The 24,304-nt window shown below is 35.6% G+C and overlaps 1 protein-coding gene across 1 annotated transcript; it reads left to right on the top strand.

Moving 5' to 3' along the window:
• Positions 1-4,711: 4,711 nt before the first annotated feature.
• On the top strand, positions 4,712-14,131 carry LOC306850890 (high affinity cGMP-specific 3',5'-cyclic phosphodiesterase 9A-like; the record flags this gene model as incomplete). The annotated part of the gene is made up of 18 exons (XM_079386835.1): positions 4,712-4,780; positions 9,518-9,588; positions 9,737-9,814; positions 9,909-9,952; positions 10,092-10,146; positions 10,246-10,316; positions 10,871-10,958; positions 11,094-11,175; positions 11,279-11,353; positions 11,438-11,524; positions 11,633-11,737; positions 11,819-11,901; positions 12,084-12,240; positions 13,023-13,136; positions 13,290-13,394; positions 13,475-13,603; positions 13,716-13,811; positions 14,081-14,131. The coding sequence occupies 18 exons, from the start codon at positions 4,712-4,714 to the stop codon at positions 14,129-14,131; spliced, it is 1,560 nt and encodes a 519-aa protein (XP_079242961.1).
• Between the last annotated feature and the right edge of the window lie 10,173 nt (positions 14,132-24,304).

Raw genomic sequence — 24,304 nt, 5'->3', positions numbered from 1 at the left:
AAATCAGCTTCTCTCTCCTTCCCTTTTTCTGTGGAACAATAGAAGTAGATTTGCAATTAACTTTTTATTTACATTTAATATCTTTTTCTTGATTGTTTTTACACTTTTTATAGGGGTGAAAGACCAGTCGCTTATAAACGAAATATTGCAGACTATTGTGCAAGACGTACATTTGCAGTTAGTCATTTAGCAGACACTTTTATCCAAAGCTAATGAATGAAGTTGCACATTGCCCCTTTATACGGAGTGTCTATTTACACTAAGTGCAAATAGCCCATCTTGTTGGCAAAGGCTATTTACACTAACTCCGCCCACTACCGTGTGATTGGGTTAGTCAACATTAAAAAAAAGAAGCGTGTTTAACATCAGTTTCAGTGGTGTAGATGATAAGGTGCATGCTTTTTGACGCGATCGACCCGAGTTCGATCCCACCTTTTGCCAAACATTTTTTTCTCCATTTTCAAATCTCATATCGCATCAGAAAGGCATTTATTTTCAATAAAAATGAAGGAAATAATCAAAAAGTTGAAAATAAAGTATTGGGTAGGGTTAGGGTAGGTGTAGGGAGGGCTTTATTGTCCCAATAAGGTGGCATCCATTTAATAAATTTGAATTAAAATTATAATTTACACTCAGTACGTTATTATTGCGTACTGTTTTATAATGTACTACAATACTGAGGTGCAGATAATTGCCACTATTTGCAATAAGTAGTATAAATAGCAGAAAATCTTGCTATTTTAACATAGTGTAAATATAGAATCTATAGCTATTTGCACTTAGTGTAAATAGCATATCGTTAAAAAAACTGCTATTTTCACTTGGTGTAAATAGAATCCATCGCTATTTGCACTTAGTGTAAATAGCATCTGTCACTAAAAAAATATGATATTTGCACTTGGTGTTAATAGAATCCATCGCTATTTGCACTTAGTGTAAATAGCATCTGTCACTAAAAAATATGATATTTGCACTTGGTGTTAATAGCATCTAATTGCTATTTACACCAAGTGCAAATAGCCGCTGCCTACTTTATAGCGGATGCTAGTTTTAGAAAATGGTGAACGTGTTATATCTTTAATTTGCTGACACTAAACATGTGCATTTGATTAAATTTGCATTAGAACATTATACATCGGCTCTGGCTTTCATTTAAATAGACATTGTTCACACTGTTGTGAATTTAAAATATAATAAGGCGAAATATAATGTGAAGCCTGTCTGCTTTTTATAAAGGAACAATGCTGTTAAAAGTCAGTCCATGTCAAAAGCATGCGTGATATTTTGGAGTTTATAGTGCATTGTTAATCTGTTGAGCACATCTAAGTAGTCACACTGTCAAACATTTGGTGTGTGATCAGTCCTCCACAGTGTTGGGCCGTAACTAGTTACTAGTAACTAGTTAAAGTAATAATATTTCTTTGTGCAGTAACTAGTAGTGTAACTAATTATAAATAAGATTTCAGTAATAAAATGACAGTTACCATCCATAAAACAGCTAGTTACTTTTGATGCCTCAAGGCCTATTGATTTTAAGTCCAACAATCCAATAATTCCTAAATTTATTTTCATAATTTTCACGACTCATGAACACATGGAGTCACCAGAGCAGCAGGAAAGCTTGGAATATGGAAAAGCTTACATTCAACGGATGGAAATATTGCCATTACATTGATTTTGTGAGAAGAAAAGATGATCTGAACACTAGTGTGTAAGTTGTGGCATTACTTTACTCTGGCATTACAATTGCCCACCCACATCCCTCTGATCCTGATATAAATTGTATTACTATAATAAAAAAAATCTTTTTAGAAAACGAAACATTTTCTTACAAAGTAATGCTATTTCTTTTGATAAAATAAATCATGAAATATAATCGTATATGGGTAACAGAGAAATTATAGCAACAATTAGCTTCAAGCAACACATGACAATTTATGAGGTTAATACAACACTTAAAAGTCACTATCAATCACCACTGTGTGTTTGTAATAACTTCTGACTGCGATCCAACGTGGATTGTGGTCAAATGATGAGGCAGAAATATATTGGGTAAGTTACGCAATTACAACTTGTGAAGGAAAAGTAATATAACTAGTAGTGTAACTAATTACTGTTGCCAGAAAGTAATAATTAAAGGAATAATATTACTTCTGAAAGGAGTAACTAGTAACAAGTAATAAATCACTGGTCAACCAATCAAATGTCAGATATTGTAATGTTCAGGACTTTATTTTCACAATAGATCTGTCTTGGAAAAACAAAATGAAACAGAAAAAATGTAACACTTACTCCATAAATAGCTCATTCACCTTGTTTTTAAATGTAAAAGGATGATTATGAGGGTGCAGCAGTGAAGTTTTGAGATAGCAGGCTGAAGATGATGTGAATAGTGCTGTTATCTGAATTACGCACTTAACTGCATTATTGAAATTATTGGCGTTAGGTTTGTTTTTGCTTCCACTCAAGGGTTTGTAGTTCTATCACTCTTCTTTGCCTATGAACGCTAGTACTTGACATGGTAAAAAGCATTGTGTGTAAGTGGTGATTATGCAGAATGGTTGCAATCAAGGTTCATGGGGACATTTTGGAGTAGATACTCTAATCAGACCAGAAAACTCTAAATCAGAATGTCCGATTCTAAATGCAGTAGCATTAAAAAAAATCTTTTAACCTTTTCTTTAACCTTTTCCATACTGAGTAAAGAATATAGTGGACTGACTTCAACATCATTAGGTAGCCAGTCTTTTGCTGTGTTTAATTATCAGCCGTTCGGCATATTTAGTGTGGATTTTGAAGTCAATACAGTGTGGTTGCTTTTCTCATCTTAACTGGTCAGAAAAACACAATATGAATCCTTCAAGAAGATGTTCAAGCTTCAGACACAGAGTGTGGGTGAAACATTAAGTGTGCTGAAAAGCAAAAGGAGAAGATGAAAGGGCCCTAATGGAGGAGTTTTCCATATTCCTATCCAGATCTGGCCCGGACACACATCCATAAACTGAACAACCATAATGCCTTTTGTTATCAGGATAATGTCTTCCCCTTAGATCCTTTATTATTGAAATATGACCGGACTCTTCTCTTTTGTCCCATGATTAGCAGCAAGCATATGCATTTCTGATTACCCGAGGTGTGATTTTCTTTCTCACCTAGTTACATAAGCTTTTAAATTTATGCTTTGTGCAGGTCCGTTGTTAAGCCGCCTTTGGTGATGTTGAAAGTTAGACGTGAACTTCATTGGCCAAATGGTTAAAAAAAATACAGGTTTGATCTCTTATTATCCATACTAGCCCTATCCAGGCTTATGTTCTTATCAAAACCATCAAAACCCCTGTGTCAGCACTAAAACAGCCCCTCTGGGCGGCCCAGACTGCTAATCTATTTCTGCAGAGGAGTGTAGTCTATAGCACATGAGACTCTGAGAATTAAGATTTAGGAAGCTTTTCTGGCACCTCAGGGATGAGATTAGAGAGAAAGGAGCCTCAGAACAGGTTTGTGCTTGTATATGCTGTTCACACTTCCATCCCCAGTTTGTTGAGGCTGTTAATGATCCAGCCACAATAATAATGTTCGTAATCCAACATTTTTGTGAGTGGTTATGCCAGCTGACCAGAACACATGTTGCTCTGAGTGGACACAGAAAACTGGCACATTACATTGACAGAAATGTCATTGAATTCACCCACAGTTACTTTCACACCGCCTCAATTTTATAGTAATTGCTATAGCAATTTTATGTCAATTTGCCTTTAGTTTGAGCTCAAGGTTCTTAGTTTTCCATTACTGATACAAATGTGTTATAAGACCCACAAATCTCTTCAAGTTCAAGTGCTGAAGCTCCATATGACACAATGGACCATCATTTTTTCAAACGTAAATATAGACTACAGGGTGGGCTGCTAAATTAAGCAGGATAAATGAAAGGACTAAATTAAATAATTGCAACAGCAACAACAGACATCAAGGGGGCTGGGCACCTTTTCACCGTAGTAACTGTTCCCCCTGACAACGGTGAAGAGTGACAATTATATTCAGGGTCCTTCAATATACCCAGGTTTCCCTTGCTCATTTGCTCTATTTGGCTCCATTGAGCACCTGGGACGGCTGGGAACGCTGCTTGCACTCGGGGAGAACTGGGAGCTGCTGACGCCACACAGGCAAGACTGCTATTTTCTGACTCAAACATTCTGTCTGTATTGCTACGAATAGAACATTTAATTACATCCAGATTAAGTTACATGGTTAGAAATAAAAGCAGTCTGCTGTATCTTCAAGAAAGTTTCCAAGAAAGTCTCAAGTGACACTATGTCTGATTGTTTGGCAATCAGGGTGAACTGAGGGTTATTAAAGTTGTACTTCTGCAGAGATGTGCACTATAAAGTGTGTTTAAAACAACACTGAACCCCATTGACTCATTGTATGGGGATAGCTTGACACTTGTTACTGCAAAGTGTAACACTGCTTTAACAGCGCTGCTCCATAGTATGGTTAGCACAATTCTAAGGGTTAACTGAATCTTCAAAGACCTCTTATTTGTTTGATTGACAGCACAAGGCTCACATGGTTAGAGACTTGTACTTAAAATTCTTTCTTTATTTCTTGTTTTACAGAGAACATTTTGTGGTTGGTCTTTTGAGATCTGGTCTTGGTGGATCTGCTACTGGATAGGGGTTCCAGGACAAGTGGCTTACTAGTTCATCCTGTCAGCATGGGGTCTGGCTCCTCCTCCTATGCTCCCAAAACCATCTATTTGGATGTAGATGGTAAAGTGCAGAAGGTGAGTGTCTCATTTAATCTATGTTTATCTGGATTTAAAATCACAAGCTGGTTATCTTGAGATCATGAAGTACTATTGGTGGTTGACCAAAAACTAGAAAGCTAGAATATAAAACTAGAATATAATCCTGACAATTTAATGAGTTGAATTAAATGCACACACACAATTGCTTAAATTAAATGAATGCATTTTATGAAAAAATACTGAAGCAGAATTATTATCCATTGACAAACAAAATGGATAAATATGGTCCTGGTTGATACAGCAGTTCATTACAAATATGAAGTCCTGAAATCCTGAATCAAAGCCAATAAACCAGATATTAAGCAGTTTGTCATGGCACTAGTAAATCTATCAAGAGGAGTGCTGGTGTGATCAGTGTGCACAGGTTAAAAATAAAGATGAAGGTGGTGTGTTCCACAGGTGTGACTGACATTCAATGCTTATGACACTTGACACATTGTTTTCTCCTGTTGTTTCCTTGAGAATGACTGAAGAACTATTAATAATTGTGTTTAAGTCCAATTTACAGAGTGTTGTTCTACATACAGATCTTACAGATGCTCAGTCATACTCATTATCTGCATATTATAATTATGATAGATGAAAAATGTTTTATATATTTTAGAAATACATGTGTCAGATTCAGCAATTCATCTTGAAGTGTACACAACTTCTTAAGAGCTCAGAGAGGCCAAGTGGACATTGAGAGCATTGAGTGTGGCATATGTTTACTGTAGTATGGGATCTATTGGTGATCTGAACCTGTCTACCACAGCTGCCTCTTTCACCTTTGTTATTCTCTATTTAAATGCTTTTAATTAATAAACTAATTTAATTGAACATACGAGTTCTAACATATATATCTATACATATTTAAACCCTGAATTCCGGAAATGTTGGGATGTTTTTTACATTTTAATAAAATGAAAACGTAAAAGACTCGCATGAGCCAATATTTTATTCACAATAGAACATAGAGAACATAACAAATGTTTAAACTGAGAAATTTTACACTTGTATCCACTAAATGAGCTCATTTCAAATTTGATGCCTGCTACAGGTCTCAAAAAAGTTGGCATGGGAGCAACAAAGGGCTGAAAAAGCAAGAAATTTTGAAAAGATTCAGCTGGGAGAACATCTAGCAACTAATTAAGTTAATTGACATCAGGTCTGTAACATGAATAGCTATAAAAGAGGCAGAGTCTCTCAGAAGTAAAGATGGGCAGAGGCTCCCCAATCTGTGAAAGAGTGTGTAAAAAGATTGTGGAATACTTTAAAAACAACGTTCCTCAACGTCAAATTGCAAAGGCTTTGCAAATCTCATCATCTACAGTGCATAACATCATCAAAAGATTCAGAGAAACTGGAGAAATCTCTGTGCGTAAGGGACAAGGCCAAAGACCTTTGTTGAATGCCTGTGGTCTTAGGGCCCTCAGGCGACACTGCATCACTCATCGGCATGATTCTGTCATTGACATTACTAAATGGGCCCAGGAATACTTCCAGAACTACTGTTGGTAAACACAATCTGCTGTGCCATCTGCAGATGCCAACTAAAGCTCTATCATGCAAAAAGGAAGCCATATGTGAACATGGTCCAGAAGCACCGTTGTGTCCTGTGGGCCAAGGCTCACTTAAAATGGACTGTTTCAAAGTGGAAAAGTGTTCTATGGTCAGACGAGTCCAAATTTGACATTCTTGTTGGAAATCACGGATGCCGTGTCCTCCGGGCTAAAGAGGAGGGAGACCTTCCAGAGTGTTATCAGCGTTCAGTTCAAAAGCCAGCATCTCTGATGGTATGGGGGTGCATAAGTGCATACACTATGGGCAGCTTGCATGTTTTGGAAGGCACTATGAATGCTGAAAGGTATATAAAGGTTATGCTCCCCTCCAGATGATGTCTATTTCAGGGAAGTCCTTGTGTAAAATGCAAAACCACATACTGCAGCTATTACAAGAGCATGGCAGAAGAGTCCGGGTGCTGAATTGGCCTGCCTGCAGTCCAGATCTTTCACCTATAGAGAACATTTGGTGCATCATTAAACAAAAAATATGTCAAAGACGACCACAAACTCTTCAGCAGCTGGAAACCTATATCAGGCCAAGAATGGGACCAGATTCCAACACCAAAACTCCAGAAACCCATAAACTCGATGCCCAGACGTCTTCAAACTGTTTTGAAAAGAAGAGGAGATGGTAAACATGCCCCCATCCCAACTATTTTGAGACCTGTAGCAGGCATCAAATTTGAAATGAGCTCATTTTGTGCATAAAATTGTAAAATTTTGCCATTTAAACATTTGTTATGTTATCTATGTTCTATTGTGAATAAAATATTGGCTCATGTGATTTGAAATTCTTTTATTTTCATTTTATTCAAATTTAAAAAATGTCTCAACATTTCCGGAATTCGAGTTGTACATTACTCTTCAAAAGTTTGGGGTCTGTAAGATTTTTAAATGGTTCTGGAAGAAGTGTCATATGCTCACCAAGGCAGCATTAATTTGATCAAAAATACAGGAAAAACAGTAATGTTGTGAAATAATATTAAAATTTTATAATAACTCTTTTCTGTTTTAGTATATTTTAATTATTTATTCCTGATGGCAAAGCTGAATTTTCAGCAGCCGTTACTCCGGTATTCAGTGTCACATGATCATACAGAAATTATTTTAATATGCTGATTTAGAGCTCAGTGGAATGATACTAGGGCTGTAGTACTCGAGTCCGGACTCGATTCGTTTTTCTGTCGTCTCGGACTTGTCTTGGACTCGTTGGTATTTGGACTCGGACTTGTCACGGACTTCAGTGGACTCGCCAAATGTTCTAGTTGGTCTCGACCGAGTCCAGCTATATATGCTTTTTTTTCTCTTTCAAAACAAAACCATTAATCTGGCTTGCTTGTTCGGAAAATAGGTAATGTAATTGGTTTAATTTACAATCCATCTAGAACGGGCATTGCCATTGGTCGCCTGGTAAATGCACTGCTGCGTCATATGGCTGGCTCTGACTGTGCTGGCTGCACAGTGGCAAAATTCATTTTTATTTTGGCCACAGACACAATGTCGGCGAATTGCATAATGCAGTTTGGTTTTACAAAGTTTTTTGGAGTTTTCCCTCTCTTCCACCTGACTTTCCTTCGTTTTTATATAGCTTATAAATGCCCGTGCGCATTTTACTTTCATTTTCAATAATGCAATTCCGCTCAATTGCTTATCTATAACTTACAACGACAAATTTTCAGCAATAAACATGGGACTTTTATTAACAAAACGAACACACCATATGCTATAAGCCTAATATAAAATAACAAACTTAGAAATGTTTAAAAGTAAAAAAGAAAAAGTTGCTTGAATCATGTTGTAGTTATATTTTCAAGTTGACTAGTTAAAATTGTACAAAATCGAGAATTGGTCAAATATTCTATGAAAATCTTTTTTTTTTTTTTTTGCCATATCGTCCAGCCTAGAAACAAATACAAAAAAACCTTCCAATTTTTAATTTCTTTAATTTTTCAATCTTTAATTGTCTGTTCTCTAACTGAACTAAATGATTTTTATTTCTACTATTAAAAATGGCCTCAGCTTAACACCTGTAATACTGTCTATAACCCCCTATCCCCGGGGGATATATATTTCACCTATATTATATGGCCTAAGGTAAACAGCAAACAAATGCATGCGCGCCGACACACAGACACACAGAGCTGAAGGTGTTTATGCTACACAGCCTTGCTTGGGAGGGTTGCATTGTACTATGGTTTCTTTAGGACAGGGGTCTCAAAACTTGGTCCTGGAGGGCTGGTGTCCTGCAGAATTCAGCTCCAACCCTAATCTAACACACTTTAAACAGCTAATCTAAGCACACTAACTTTCAGGCAGATGTTTTGAGGCAAGTTGGAGCTAATCTCTGCAGGACACCGGCCCTCCAGGACTGAGTTTAGACACCTTGCTTTAGAACAAGTAACAAGTTCAAGAATGGGAACATGTTGATTTATTTTTTAGACTTATGTTGCTTGTTCTTTGTAATATTTTCCATTGGCAGCCCAGAATGTGATTGTTACACTATAAGAAAAATGCTGAAAATGTGAAGTTGCACTTCAGCTTATGTGACTTTAGTGAAATTGCTAAACCTAAAGTAAATAAAATAGCCTAATTTGATCCTACGGTGTTGCTGCATATGCTTTTAGATCATTACAAATAATAATGATTATCTTAGAATAGAAGATATGCTGTCTCTTGTATCACATAAATGATCGATAGTTAAGTATGTGGTCTCATTTGGACTTGGACTCGAACCTCTTTCGACTCGGTCTTGACTCGGACTCGATAGTCCTGGTCTTGGACTCGACAAAGGTGGACTTGACTACAGCCCTAAATGATACTATGAATATGTAGATCTGGGTAAAGTGTGAAACTTAAGCCAAAGTCTCTATTTCTGCTTAGGAGAAACATTGAGATATAAAGGGATTTTTCTGGTGGAATCAAAATCATTAATTTATCACTGCACCCCATAAACACAAATTAGGACTTCGAAAAAGCTGATCAACCACTTCTTTAAAATCCCCAATATTTTCAATGACATTTCAAGATACTTATCTCAAGATATGTGTTAGAATTGCATTGCAGTATTAATAGCGCAGTAGCATGAGCCTATTGTTTTCTCATTGTAGTACAAGTATGACGACAAATATACCCATAATACAACTAACACACCCTTATTTGTCCTGCTCAGGTGCTTTTCAGTCGTCACTGCAGCCCATGTGATATCAAAGAACTGCTATGTTCCTCCTCCAACATCCCTAGGTCTGTATATCACTGATATCGGCACTAATCAACACCTCAATCGATTTTGTAAACCTGCAGTGGTTGAGAGTGAAGTTCTCTTTAGTGTACAGCACGTTCCGTGCCAGACATAATAAATTCATCAACTTTTTATTTCTTCTGTCTATAGGAACACTGCTATAATGATGGTGGACCCTGAAGGTGCACTTGTGTCCATTGATCCCACGATGCCCACCAACACCCCCAAGTAAAACGCAGCCTGGCCCTTGTTTGTATGAGCAATTATGTTAATTTTCAGTTTAATCTGTCAGTTAATGATCCCTTTTTGTCCTTTTTTGTAGCTCCCTGTACAAAGTCATTCCTTTGTCTACCGGCCAGCTGGGAGGTAACATACATCTTTTTTTATTTTTTACAGTGGTTGACTCACTTATGACCTTTAGTACCCTAGATTTACATTTGCTCATAATGTTTCAAGCTAAGAGATGTTCTGCCCTGATTTATAGCCTGTGTATTTAACTCCACAGAAAAGGAAGATATGTTTCAGAATGTGCTCTCACAGGTAGCAGAGCAGTTCAGCAGGTAATGGACATGTTTGTTTCCTCATGGACTGAAGATGAATCTTTATCACCTTAATGGTTTGTACTAAAACCAGGAAAATATTTTTCCTTCACTCCATAGAGCATTCAGGATCAACGAACTTAAAACGGAAGTGACCAACAGACTGGCTATGCTGGAGAAGAGAGTAGAACGTATGTGATGAAAGTGTTGCTGCTTGACTACGTTCCTCTTGTTATCTGATTTGATTGTTGCTCAGACTTAAAGCTGAAGTACACTACAAGGCTCACATGATTCTAAACAGATTTTCATTTCAAGCAGCACGTGAACTGATCATCTATTACTCTTTACTAGTTATTGCATGAAATAAACTTGAATGAACATCAGAAGGTTTCTTGTTTCAATTGCAGAAACACGTCAATGCACACCATTTTTCAAGTTCAGGTCCACCGACGTTAATCTACTCTCCTGTCTGGTTTGTTTGTCGGAAAAATGGCAGATTCGGCATTATGATTGGTCAGATCGCCTGACAATCAAACTCCTGGCAAAGTGTCAATTATGGCTTGTTGAGGAGAGGTGTGATATTGCTTTAAGCCTTCAAGCTTCTGTTGAAGATCCTGAGGACAACACTGCACAATATTTAGGGACCCAAATATCATAAAGACTAGGCTCTTTTGGCTCTGGCCACCCTAGCAACAGCACAGACAAGTGATAACCACTCTTCTTACTATGATGATTTTCTATGCAGTGGAGGGGTTAAAGGTTGTGGAGATCGAAAAGTGCAAAAATGATTTGAAGAAGCTAAGAGATGAGATGACATCCAGAGCAGGAGGAAGGTAAGTGAAAGAAAATAACTTCTAGTGAAGTCAACGCAAGCGTGACGATCTATCTGTTTATCCATCTAGAGTGTCTCTTTTTCAAAAAAGAAACACAAATGTATCTAAATGACTTATCAACCACTCTCCTTTTAGAGTGAATTGTCCATGCAAATACAATTTCTCGGACGATGGAAAGAAATTAACTCCTAGACGTGACGTCCCAAGCTACCCAAAGGTGCTTTAAAGTTTTATGACACGCTTTGATTGAATTATGGGCCCTGCGGAAGAACATCTTGTCTCTATTTGGTATTAATCTCTGTTAATCTTGATTTCCTCAGTACACGCTTTCTCAGGAGACCATTGAAGCGCTGAAGAAACCAACCTTTGATGTTTGGCACTGGGAGCACAATGAAGTGAGTCTGACTCAGTGGAAAATTCAATACATTTAGAGATGAAATCATGTACACATGCTCATTTTATGATTTCCTGTTTATCAGATGCTGAGTTGCCTGGAGTACATGTACCATGATTTAGGCCTCGTGAAGGAGTTTAACATGAACCCGATTACTCTCAAACGCTGGCTGGTAAGAAAATTAGTATAATTGTAAAAATGAAAGGGTGCAAGAAAGGTGATTTCCACTGAATTTTCCAGGTTAACAGCTCTGATTCTGATTCTTTTTATATGTTCTCAGCTGGGCATTCAGGAAAATTACCGCAGCAACCCGTTCCATAATTTCCGCCATTGTTTCTGCGTGAGTCAGATGATGTATGGCATGATCCACCTCTGCAACCTTCAGGTGAGAACTTTTACGTACGTAGCAATTAGCACAGCAATTACTGTGTTACAGTAAAAGTGGAAACCTGTGTGTGGCCTACAGGAAAAGCTCACGCTGACAGATCTGGGCATTTTAATGACTGCTGCCGTGTGTCACGACTTAGACCACCCTGGATACAACAACACGTAAGATCTTCACCTCTGTGTAATTATGCTCTCGAGTCAGAGCTCATAAAAACTTACAGGTGTACCCAAGTATTTGCCTACACATTCGTGATGACAATTTTACAGTCTTATATCTGTACCGTTTATCTTAATAATCATTCCCATGACATATGACTAGATAATGTAGCGCTGTATGTATGCAGGTACCAGATCAATGCTCGTACTGAGTTGGCAGTGCGTTACAATGACATCTCGCCCCTGGAGAATCACCACTGCGCTGTGGCCTTCCAGATACTCTCACTGCCAGAGTGTAATGTATTTGCAAATGTGGACCCAGAGGCCTTTAAACAGATCCGACAGGTATAGCACAAAATATCAACTCTCGTTTAAGAAATTTAAGGGACCGTTCACACAGAATGCATTTTTGTGTTAAAAAACGTGAGACGCAGGGTAGTGGAATGAAAAAACATGAGGTCTCAAGACATCATACCCTTTCTTCAGAGAGTGTGTGTTTATCGTGCATGGCCAAAAGAATTCAAAATTGCAATATTATCGCTATATCAATAGAATTTTTTTAAATAAATAATGCTATCAGTAGAATTCATCTTTAACTTTGTTTATTTGGTGTTCTCTTTTATTTGGCCACTGAATCACACTCAAAATACGAGTGTAGGGAGGTGGAGAGAAAGTTTGTTACCAGAACTGTACATAAGCATACAAAAAAACTACTTCCTGTTGATCTGTGCTTCCTGCAGACTATGATATTTAACACCCCATTTTTTTTTTTACAGAATCCAAAGAATTCCCATATTGGTGGCTAACTTTTTTCAGGTTTGAATAGATTGTCTTGATTTCTAACGTGCTAACGTACTAACGTGATATCAATATTTATTTTTATTCCGTTATTTTTATTTTTATATGTTTATTGTCAAAATTAGTATATTGCAACACCCGTACACTAGATGCTGAAAAAGATGTAAGTGCAACCATCAAAGATGTCTGTCTAGCACATATAAAACTGAGAGTGGTAGAAAGCAAAATCATTCTGTGTGAATGGCCCCAAATGTTTTTTTGTTTTTTTTTGTAGTAAATGCTCTTACAATTTGTAAAAAATTTTTTATTATATGACCATGTATTGGCAGGCTATCATCACACTGATTTTGGCCACGGACATGGCCCGACATGGTGAGATTCTGGACTCGTTCAAGCATAAAGTGGACAATTTTGACTTCACCAATGAGGAGCATGTGACTTGTGTATGTATCATGCACCCTTTTTGCTAAAACCATCTTACACTAGCTATAACCAGCAAAAAGATTGTTTTTCAGCAGTATATGGCATGAATTTGACAGGTTCAGATTTGTTGACAGTTAGACAAGTAAGGATGTGTCGTCTTCTCATGTGTTCAGCTGAAGATGGTTCTTATTAAATGCTGTGACATTTCCAATGAAGTTCGGCCTACAGAGGTGGCAGAGCCGTGGGTGGACTGTCTGCTGGAGGAATATTTCATACAGGTTTGCTGACTCTACATCTTCTGTTATAATTGCTCTACATTGACAGGTGGGTTTGTTTACGCTGTCTTGTCTTTGTTCAGAGTGATAGAGAGAAATCTGAGGGGCTTCCTGTGGCACCCTTTATGGACAGAGACAAAGTCACCAAGCCCACAGCCCAGATTGGCTTCATTAAGTTTGTTCTCATCCCCATGTTTGAAACTGTCATGAAGGTAGGTGAAATAGTATAGTCAACAGTATACTAATAGTTCACCCAAAATGCAAATTCTGTCATCATTTGCTCATTTCATTATGTTTCAAATCCTGTCATGTTTATCCTCTCAGCTCTTCCCTCAGATTGAAGAGATTATGGTGCAGCCTCTCAGAGACTCACGGGACCATTATGAGGAGCTGAAGCAAATTGATGATGCCATGAGTGAGGTAAACACTCCTCAGCTCATATATATATATATATATATATATATATATATATATATATATATATATATATATATATATATATATATATACTGTATGTATGCATGTATATATATATATATATATATATATACATACAGTATATACTGTATATATACAGTATAGATAGATAGATAGGTATTTTATATCATAGACATAGACATACATATCATAGAGCCTCATTATAGAGCCCCATCTTGCTGAAATAAAGGTATGTTTTTTTGTTCAATGAGGCACAGAAGAAAAAAACTGAAAATATGTCATTAGGAGGGAAGAAGAAATAAGCACTGCTGTGAGCATAATGATACTGTGTAAGTATATTTGATGCATTATACAGTGAGTACAGTGTTTTGTCCTTTTAATATTCCATAAAGCCATTCTTTTCACTGTTATATGCTTTATGTTTTCTTTTTCCTTCACTTGCATCTTATAGTTATTTTCCAGTAATCTGTGCTTTTTATAGTGGAGCATTATTGGAAGAGTGATCATATGACTGGTGAGTTTTATTGTGTCATTTTAGGAGTCAGATTTTTGACCCGTCTGCACTGTGTGGACAGAGTTCTGGTGCGAGGATCTGTGAGACGCTGGGCTGCTGTTGAAGATGGCTGGTTTGAATCCACTGAATCGAAAGGGTCACCTGAACACGAGTGGCTTCCTTTTGCCAACAGACTGCTAGGCCGGTCTGATTATTTATTTTTGTCATCAATCAGTTATAAAGCCTTTTCAGCTAACATGGGCATATATATTTATCTCTGCAGTTTTAATCCTGTTTGGTTGGTTTTTTGTTCTATTTTACAGTGTCCAATGGAAAAATTGCATTTCTATTACATGCACTTATAGTATGTAGTCATCTGAAAGGTTTGTGATCCCAAAGCAATTAGGATACCGGATTACAGCATGATGTATAACCGTAACTAGTGCCTTTTGAAAATGTGTTTTGATGATTATAAAAGGTCAGCACGATATGATACGGTTCCTTTTGTCAGCTTTTTCTCTCCTGAGTTCCTCCAGAATACAGCAGTTCACATTTTAGGTGGTTTTGTGGTGAGCACAATACCACTGTACATCTGAATATAAGCTTTTAAGGAACCTGAGAACTCCCTTTGCAGTGTTTTGATTCGGTTTCCCGTTATTTATTTGGCTTTAAATCAATGCTTTTGCACTAGAACATCCAGATAGATATACAACTGAAAGGAAAATTTGATCATAATTTACACACCCTCATTTTTTCCTACAGAACCAAAGAGAAGTTACTTTGAAAAAAGTCTCAGTCCTGACTTGTGTGGACAGTTGAAACATTCTTAAAAATATATTTTTTAGTGTTCTGCTGAAGAAATAATGTCATACAGGTTTGGAACAACTTTGGAACATCAGAATTTAGATTTTTGGGTCACCATCCCTTTAAATTAATCAATTTCTTCTTTTGCTATCTGAAAAGTCATACCAGAAGTCATACCTGCTAACCACGTTCAATATTTCTACCCTTTGGCTCAATGTTCTCACCGTTTTTTGTTCTTTGTATCCTATTTGCTCTGGTTTGCTTCAAATACTTCCTCAAAATAAGACAATAAAGTCTGTGGGAGTTCTGCCTCCTGGCTGTTCTTTTCTCCTTTTATCAATGTGGTAATAAAAGCTCTCGCTAGGAGGTCACATGTGTTTGCTATTCTGACAAGGTTTGGCCTGTATGCATCATTTCATTCATATGTTTCACTGTCAGCGTTTGGCGTCTTTGCCTTTAGAGCAGAACATTTTGATGGATGGAGATCACGGCACATATTTCCTTCGCTTACGGCTGCTTAACTTGTTGAAACAGGACTGGGGTACAAAGTTTGTCATTGCAAGCTATCAATTAAAGCAGATTTTAAAAGATGAGTGGAAAGTGATGTATAAATAGATGTATTTTTAAGTCATGTGACCCAAAATGCCGGTCTAAAGCACAAATTATATAGCGCTGTTTGTCTGTCATTGTTCCTGGTGCACATGTACGTCTCAACCTGTATTTTAGAGTCACGCTTTTTCCATCCCAACTGGATCTGTTTGTGCCTTTGGCTTGTTTTCATGATAAATGGCATCATTTTCTATCAATTTCTTCATCTTGTTGCCTCTATTAGATGATAAGCCTTAATTTAAGCTTTCAATTACCCATCTGCTGGCGTGTCTTGCTTTGTCTCCACTCGACTGTGACATATTGAGTTCACAGATTATGAAAGCCTGTTTCATCACCCACTTCAGAGAAATGAAAACATTCATTTGAATGAAAACAATGCTCGTTCTGATTTCAGTGCATCCAGGCCCGCCTTTGCTTTTAGCTACATGCGTGATATATTTACACTTTGATTGCATTTTTTAACAGCTCTTGAGTAGAAGAGCCATCATTTATGTCTCAGACATGTTCCAAAAAGTCCCAACATCACTTTTATCCTTCCCATACTAATTAAGAATCAACAAAAAGTTGTTTTGTACCCAGAAGGCACAGACTGACCCATTAAGTTGTGTTTTGTGTGTGCTGGCACCTTCAGGTTTTGTCGCCTGTGCTCCACTTACTGTTCACAGGGTGGCAATATTTCTCTAAAGAGCTCTTTTGTGATCTCCACTCAGACCACTGAAAGAAGAGCAATCAGATGACAAAAGAAAAATTCTCAAGAGTGGAAACTGAAAACGGTAAAGAAAGTCACACCCAGGCATATAAAAGCCTGGTTTTTGGTCATATAATAAACTTACTGTGTGAAGTATTGTATAACTTGGCGCCATTTTCAGCATTTAATATATTTCTGACAAATAACTTTGAACTTTTTACCATCTTTTTATATTTTCAACATTGTTGAATATTGTTTTTTTGTTGTTGTTAAATTTAACATTGGTAGTTGTTGAATTTAATTTTCTGGAAATAAAATGTATAATAAAATATAAGAATAAAGAAATCCATTTCTAGGTCACTAATCAAATATGCGGTTTTGTAGATTTTGATCAGTTTTGATCAGTTTTTTGATTAGATCAGTTTTTAATTCTAATAATATAATTAGTAAAAACAAGTATTAAATATAAAACTAAATATAAAAGCAAAATAGCAGGCATTTTTATGAATATGAAAGTAAATGTAAAATAGAGTGCAATTTACTTATATGCATGTATACAGTTCAAAGGTTTGGATTCAGTATGATTTGAACACTTTTTACTGTTAAATTGATCAAAAAGACATTTATAGCAAAGACATTTATAATGTTATTTTAAAAAATAATTCAAAATAATTGCTGTTCTTTTAAACTTTTTATTTATCAAAATGTATCACTGTTTCCACAATAATATTAAGCACACACACACACACAAAAGTTGAGCAAACTTAAAAGTTTAAGGCAACCAGCTTCAGCAGATTTTTGAGTTTTCTCAATTTATTTTTTAGGAAATTTCTCAACTTTTAAAACAAGAAGTTGAGAAAACTCAAAAATCTGCTGAAGCTGGTTGCCTTAAACTTTTAAGTTTGCCCAACTTATTTTTATTTTATTTTATTTTTTTAACAGTGCAGCACAAGTGTTTTCAACACTGATAATAATAATAAAATGATTCTTGAGCAGCAAATCGGCATAGACATAAATCGGTTAGACTGGACAGAAACATCAGGAATAAATTACATTTTAAAATATATGCAAATAGAAAGCAGTTGATTTAAATTGTAAAAATATTTAACAATTTTCCTGTTGTTTTTTTTTTTTTGGTCAAATACATGCAGCCTTGGTGAGCATGAGAGACTTCTGTCAAAAACAGTAAACTGACCCCAAACTTTTAAGTGGACAATATTTCAACTGTTCTGGTAGTTTTTAAACATTGAAGGGAATATGTTTGGTATCTGGTGCTCATTAGTTTTGGTTTTCACAAGCACAAGTGTCCAGAGTGATTCTCCTGGAAAGCAGCACACATTATCTGTGTGAGGAACGGGCCTCTGGTAATTTGACTCTGCTAAAATTCTCTCTCTGCCACTTATCACCATTTATCTGTTCAGTGTCTCACTTGAAGCTTGTCAGTGAAAGTGCGTTGGAGATAAGTTCCCTGGAACGTTTTTCCTAAACAGATTAAATCTGCTTTGTGTCACTGTGGTCTATGTGGTGTAAACAGTAAAGTCAAATTAAAAGATTTGGATTCTCTTTAAAGGATTGTGTTGTTTTGCTATCCTTTATTGCCATTAGTTTCCAAATCCATCTTGCTAATTAGGGGCTTTTCCACCAATGAATCCTGTTTGGAGTTTTAGGATTTTCAGGGTATTGTGACAATAGCTATGTGTCGTATTTCAAAATGCTGGGCTGGATGTTTACAGTGAAGAGACTGTCAAAGTTTATTCGTCAAATGTGCAACAACACAAGTACTTGTTGATAATGAAAATGTGTGAAAAAATATAGTAGTCAACATTTGAAGTGGCTCAAAAAAGTTCATCAAAGTTGTTCTAATACAAAACACATTTTGGTTTTAGGTTTTAGGACAACTTTGATGAAAGGTTTTGATCCACTTCAAATGTTGACTAGTGTATATAAAAACAAATGATATAAAACGAGTTAAAAATTAAAAGACTTTAAAAGTGAGACGTGCATTTGTAATTGAGAAGCATGAATTGTGTTAACTCTGAGTGAGTAATGGACAGCAGTGGAGCTTTAATAACATTCCTCATCCAAAATCTATTAAACATCAAAGCTGCAGAACTTTCCCCTCATACTGTATTTCCTCTCTAGATACTGTCTTTGTCTAAACACAAGTCTCCTCCGGTCTGTGTCTCCTTTCTGTGTTTTCTTAAAGGGGGCCATGAGTTAAAGGTCAGTGTTCGGGCTGTCAAGGGCCTCTCCTTTAGAGGGGGCGTCTAGATTTCAGTTCACCACAGACCCATGAATCATCTTCCTTTAGGAGAAGAAACAGTACTGAGCAGAATGTTTCATTTCCTTTCTTTCCCAAACCATTTTTTCAACTCTTTCACCATTTTTGAAACCCATTTGTAATGAAATATAAGGTTTTTTAAACTTTTTTCGATGCAGTAATGATGCATTGACATGGGACTTGCGGTTCAGTAAGTGAGTCATAAGGATGATTCATTGTTTGTACTGATTCGGTGAGTTCATTCAGTGAAAAGTTTGTCTTCAGCAGTCTTAAACCGTTAACTGTTAGTTTATGAGTCTTTCTGAAGCATTCCTTAAAAACCACTTTATAAAAGTCCTTAGGTGGAACTCCATTAATTCCATGAGAATCACTAAAAACCTGATAAAGATTCATTAAAATAACCGACTCATTCAACTTCATGAATTGAGTGAGACCCACTTATTTGCATAAGACCCACTCAAAATGAACTATGGTAAAAAATACATTGTGTTTACGTTAACACTTTTTATATGAAGTACTGAAGCAATAACAGGAACTTGCAGTTAAAGTGAGTCAAATGTTGATTCACTAGCTGCTTTGGCAGAGTTCACTCAGTGAAGGATTCATGATGAAGAATTGATTCTTGAGTTTATGAGGTTTTTTTATTTAAAAACCTGCTCATTTTTCATGAATCTGTTGGGACTAACTTGTTCCCATGTGACAGTTAACAGAAATGAAATATGAAATGCATTTATTCTTTCATTAACACTTTTTTTTATTCTTGAAGTAATGATGCAATGATGTGGAACTTGTAGCTCAGTAAGTGAGTCACATGTTGATTCACTAGCTGCTCTGGTGGATCCTGTGAATTTGTTCAGTAAAGGATTCATGAAACTGGTAACTCTTGTGTTTGTGAGTCTTTTGAATCATTTAAAAAACCTGATAATTTGTTCATGAATCAGGTGGGACCAACTTGCTCCTATGAGACAAAATTAATGAAATACGAGTAGAAAAAATGGCCATGATTTTAACGGTAAAAAAACTGTGAAAATGCTACAGTAAAAACATGTTAAATGGTTAACGGTATGTTCCTGTAAAATTTATTTATTTAGAATTCCCTGCGTTGCATTTCAAATTTTGTTTGAATTTGATGCTTTTTTCTTTGAAATAACTGTTTCTTCTTATCAGTTATGTTTATTAGGGTTGTATATTACATCTTATATTGTTAAATTAATGTTATTGCATATTTCAGTTTAATGAGTCTCACCATGATGGTGTTTAGTGCTTGTGTGAATTACACTGTGCACCTTCTATATATAATATTATTTAAAAGCTGCTTGTGATGGGCTTTGGTTCATCATGCTACTTTCTCATTACCACCTGCATTTGGTGGTTATCAGTGTATTTCAAAGGTACAAAACAGTTTCAGTACTTCAATATATTAAGTAATAATTATTCAGTACTATTTGCTATATTAACATTATATCGGTTAATGAAATTACGGTATTTAACTCTAAATTTAAACCCAAAACGTTGTTACCATATCCTTTACGGTAGAATTCCGGCAACCACAGCTGCCGTTTTTTACTGTAGATTTTACAGATTTTTTTTTACAATGTATTTATTCTCTTTACATCAACCCTTTTTCTTCTTAAAGTGAGTCATATGAAGATTCAATGGGTTTGTGAAGAACTCGTGGAAGGATTAAGCGGACTGATTCCTGAGTTTGTGAAGCTTTTTTATGCATAAATTTAAAAATGCTAATTTAATCTATGGCTAAATTTATTCATGAAACTTGTTCCCACACTTCGAAAGCACTACTCTAGATCAGATGACAAAAGAAAAATTCTCAAGAGTGGAAACTGAAAACGGTAAAGAAAGTCACACCCAGGCATATAAAAGCCTGGTTTTTGGTCATATAATAAACTTACTGTGTGAAGTATTGTATAACTTGGCGCCATTTTCAGCATTTAATATATTTCTGACAAATAACTTTGAACTTTTTACCATCTTTTTATATTTTCAACATTGTTGAATATTGTTTTTTTGTTGTTGTTAAATTTAACATTGGTAGTTGTTGAATTTAATTTTCTGGAAATAAAATGTATAATAAAATATAAGAATAAAGAAATCCATTTCTAGGTCACTAATCAAATATGCGGTTTTGTAGATTTTGATCAGTTTTGATCAGTTTTTTGATTAGATCAGTTTTTAATTCTAATAATATAATTAGTAAAAACAAGTATTAAATATAAAACTAAATATAAAAGCAAAATAGCAGGCATTTTTATGAATATGAAAGTAAATGTAAAATAGAGTGCAATTTACTTATATGCATGTATACAGTTCAAAGGTTTGGATTCAGTATGATTTGAACACTTTTTACTGTTAAATTGATCAAAAAGACATTTATAGCAAAGACATTTATAATGTTATTTTAAAAAATAATTCAAAATAATTGCTGTTCTTTTAAACTTTTTATTTATCAAAATGTATCACTGTTTCCACAATAATATTAAGCACACACACACACACAAAAGTTGAGCAAACTTAAAAGTTTAAGGCAACCAGCTTCAGCAGATTTTTGAGTTTTCTACCATTTTTCTTCTTAAAGTGAGTCATATGAAGATTCAATGGGTTTGTGAAGAACTCGTGGAAGGATTAAGCGGACTGATTCCTGAGTTTGTGAAGCTTTTTTATGCATAAATTTAAAAATGCTAATTTAATCTATGGCTAAATTTATTCATGAAACTTGTTCCCACACTTCGAAAGCACTACTCTAGTCTAAACTGTTAATAATCATGTGGACCTTTTTTTATTATAAACATAATAAAAATCTAATAAAAAGCTTATTAAAAGACACAATTGTCTAGTTCCTCTCAGACAGTCCAAAGGCAAACTGAGAATGTGTTTCCTGTGAGGTTTGCGTGGCTTCAGGGGCATTCCTTAGATAAAGTCAAACCACAATCTCCTCGACAGACAGCTTTTACAGGACACCTCACACTTTCCAGACAGTGAACACCTGTAGTGCTCATCAGGTCATTTGCAGTCTAAACAGTTTAAGCGTTATACTACAAAAACCAACTGTCTGTTTGTGAGCAAGACTGTGGATATCTGGGATATCTCGCAAGATTTATCAACAATCCGACGGTTAAGCCAAGACAATGTAGTGATAAATATTTTGTTTAAAAGAGAGAAAAAACAACATGCCTCAGAGGAGATGGAACAGACAATCTAGTTTCCTTTAAAAGTCTGGAAGCCTCCTCTCAGGATGGACCCACAAAACCACACTCTGCTTGAGATCATACTGCTGTATGTCCATAATTTATGCCTGGAGAATCCTGCACACCAGCCAAACATGCCTCAACCACGATTTAGGAGAGCAAAGTTTATGTTTTGGCAATAATGTTCTTGGAGAATTGCCTTATCTCAGTCATTTGACTGCTACATTTTTTTCACCCCTATCAACCTCTGCTGTACTGTATTTTGAAGATGTTACCGTTTGAAGTTACTTCGGTAGACTATTCATCAGTATATTCAAAACAACTAGGTAGAACTGATTTGAGATGCATTTGATCTCTCAGTATCATCTTAAAAACATTTGCACATGATTGGTGCGTTTCTCAAGACAGCATTGCCTTCGGCCCAACTTCTCTTTATTCTTTTCCCCTATTTTTTATTTCTTCATTTTGCTTGACTGTGTCCCACACGAGTTCATAACTTTTTATTTACAAGGTTTTATATGTCTGCAGCCGTAGACGCTTTAATTGGTGGTTCTTTAATTAAAACAATAAAGGCTTCAATGGCTTTTCATTTTGCAGCAGAAAAACTTGACATTGAACATATACTGTATTCTGTTTGAAATGCGCTTGTTTTTATGCAAAACCAAAAATAGGATTTACAAAACTAACTTTTTTAGCTTTAAATATTCCTGAATAAAAATCCAGAACATAGTTTTAAGATTTAGTATAACATTTTAATGTAAATGCACATAAATAATAATTAGGCCTAAAATGTATTATAATATTTATTTTAATAGTTATCTATGACGTATATTTTATTTTAGATTCTATATAAATATTAAAACAATAAACATAATTTTAATGTTTATGTATAACACACTACAGTTCAAATGTTTGGGGTCAGTAAGATGTTTTAATGTTTAAATCTTTTGTACTCAACAAGGCTACAATTATGTAATACAGTAAAAAAAATACAGTAAAACTGTAATATTGTGAAATATTGATCTTGTAATTATTTTTTGAAAAAAATACACAATAATAAAAATGTATAATAAAAAAATATTTATTTTAATAATATATATAAAAAAGTAATTATATCTTATATATATATATAAAATACACATAATTGGTTACATTTATATAGCGCTTTTCTGGGTACTCAAAGCGCTTTTACATGAAAGGGGATAAGAAAAATAGAGTAAAACTGTAATGTGAAATATTATTAAAATTTCAAATAATTTTTATTTTCTGTTTTAGTATATTTTAAATTGTAATTTGTGTGTTACGGAGCCAACGAGAAGTGAGACGTGTGGATCCATTTACTTTTATTTAGAGACGTGGTCATAAACACAGGCAGGGTCGAACATCAAACAAGTATGGCATAGGTAAGACTCAGAGTAATCCTAGGGCAAGCGTGGGTCTATGATTGGCGAACGATATCAGAGGGCTTGAGAAGAGGGGTAGTCCAATAACCTGAGCAATAATCCAAACGAGGTATGAGCAGAGTCCAAACGGCAAGACAAGGGTTAATCCAAGATACCCGGGCAGGAATCAGGAAACGAGGCTATAAACAAAATAAACTAAACTTAAGACTTAGAAAACACAGAAGGGCTCCGTACTGTAGCTATCACTAGGAGAGCGATAAACGCTAGACAATACTGGAACTAAACAAACACAGTATGGCTCGGTAAAGCAGCTACCACTAGGAGAGTGATGAATTCAGAACAATACTCAGAGCTAAACATAAACACAGAATGGCTCGGTGAGGCAGCTAACACTTAGAGTGCTAAACACAGAACAATACTAAGCAATCTGTGAAAGGAGTTTAAGTAGGGTCTGTGATTGTGTAATAGTTCTCATGTGTGAGCATGTGATAGAGACAGCTGGGCGTACTTAGTGCAATCAGCTGTGTATGTGCAATCAGTGCAATGGATGATGGGAAATGCAGTCCATTGTAATGTGAGGTGAGTCAATATGATGGAGAGACGACCTCTTGTGGCAGTCGGACAAAAGACCACGAACCAGATTCGTGACACTACGATGGCAAAGCAAAATTTTCAGCATCATTACTCCAGTCTTCAGTGTCACATGATCCTTCAGAAATCATTCGAATAAGCTGATTTACTGCTAAAGAAACATTATATTTATATAATTATAATATATTATATATTGTAATTAAATGATTTAAAATAATTCCAAAACATTTCATGAAGGATGTTTATTATATTCACTTCTACTAAAAATAGGAAAGGCGAGATGATACCTGAATGTAAAGTACGCTGTAATCAAATTTTAAAGTGCCTTAGGACCCCAAACAGAACTTAAAAAAAAAAAACAGTAAAAGGAAAAAAATCAAGCTGTCTGCGAGCGATCGGGCCA

The sequence above is a fragment of the Barbus barbus genome (assembly GCF_936440315.1).
Source record: "Barbus barbus genome assembly, chromosome: 31".
Lineage (NCBI taxonomy): Eukaryota > Metazoa > Chordata > Actinopteri > Cypriniformes > Cyprinidae > Barbus > Barbus barbus.
Note: the sequence above shows the minus strand (reverse complement) of the source record. Positions and strands in the feature narration are given on the sequence as shown.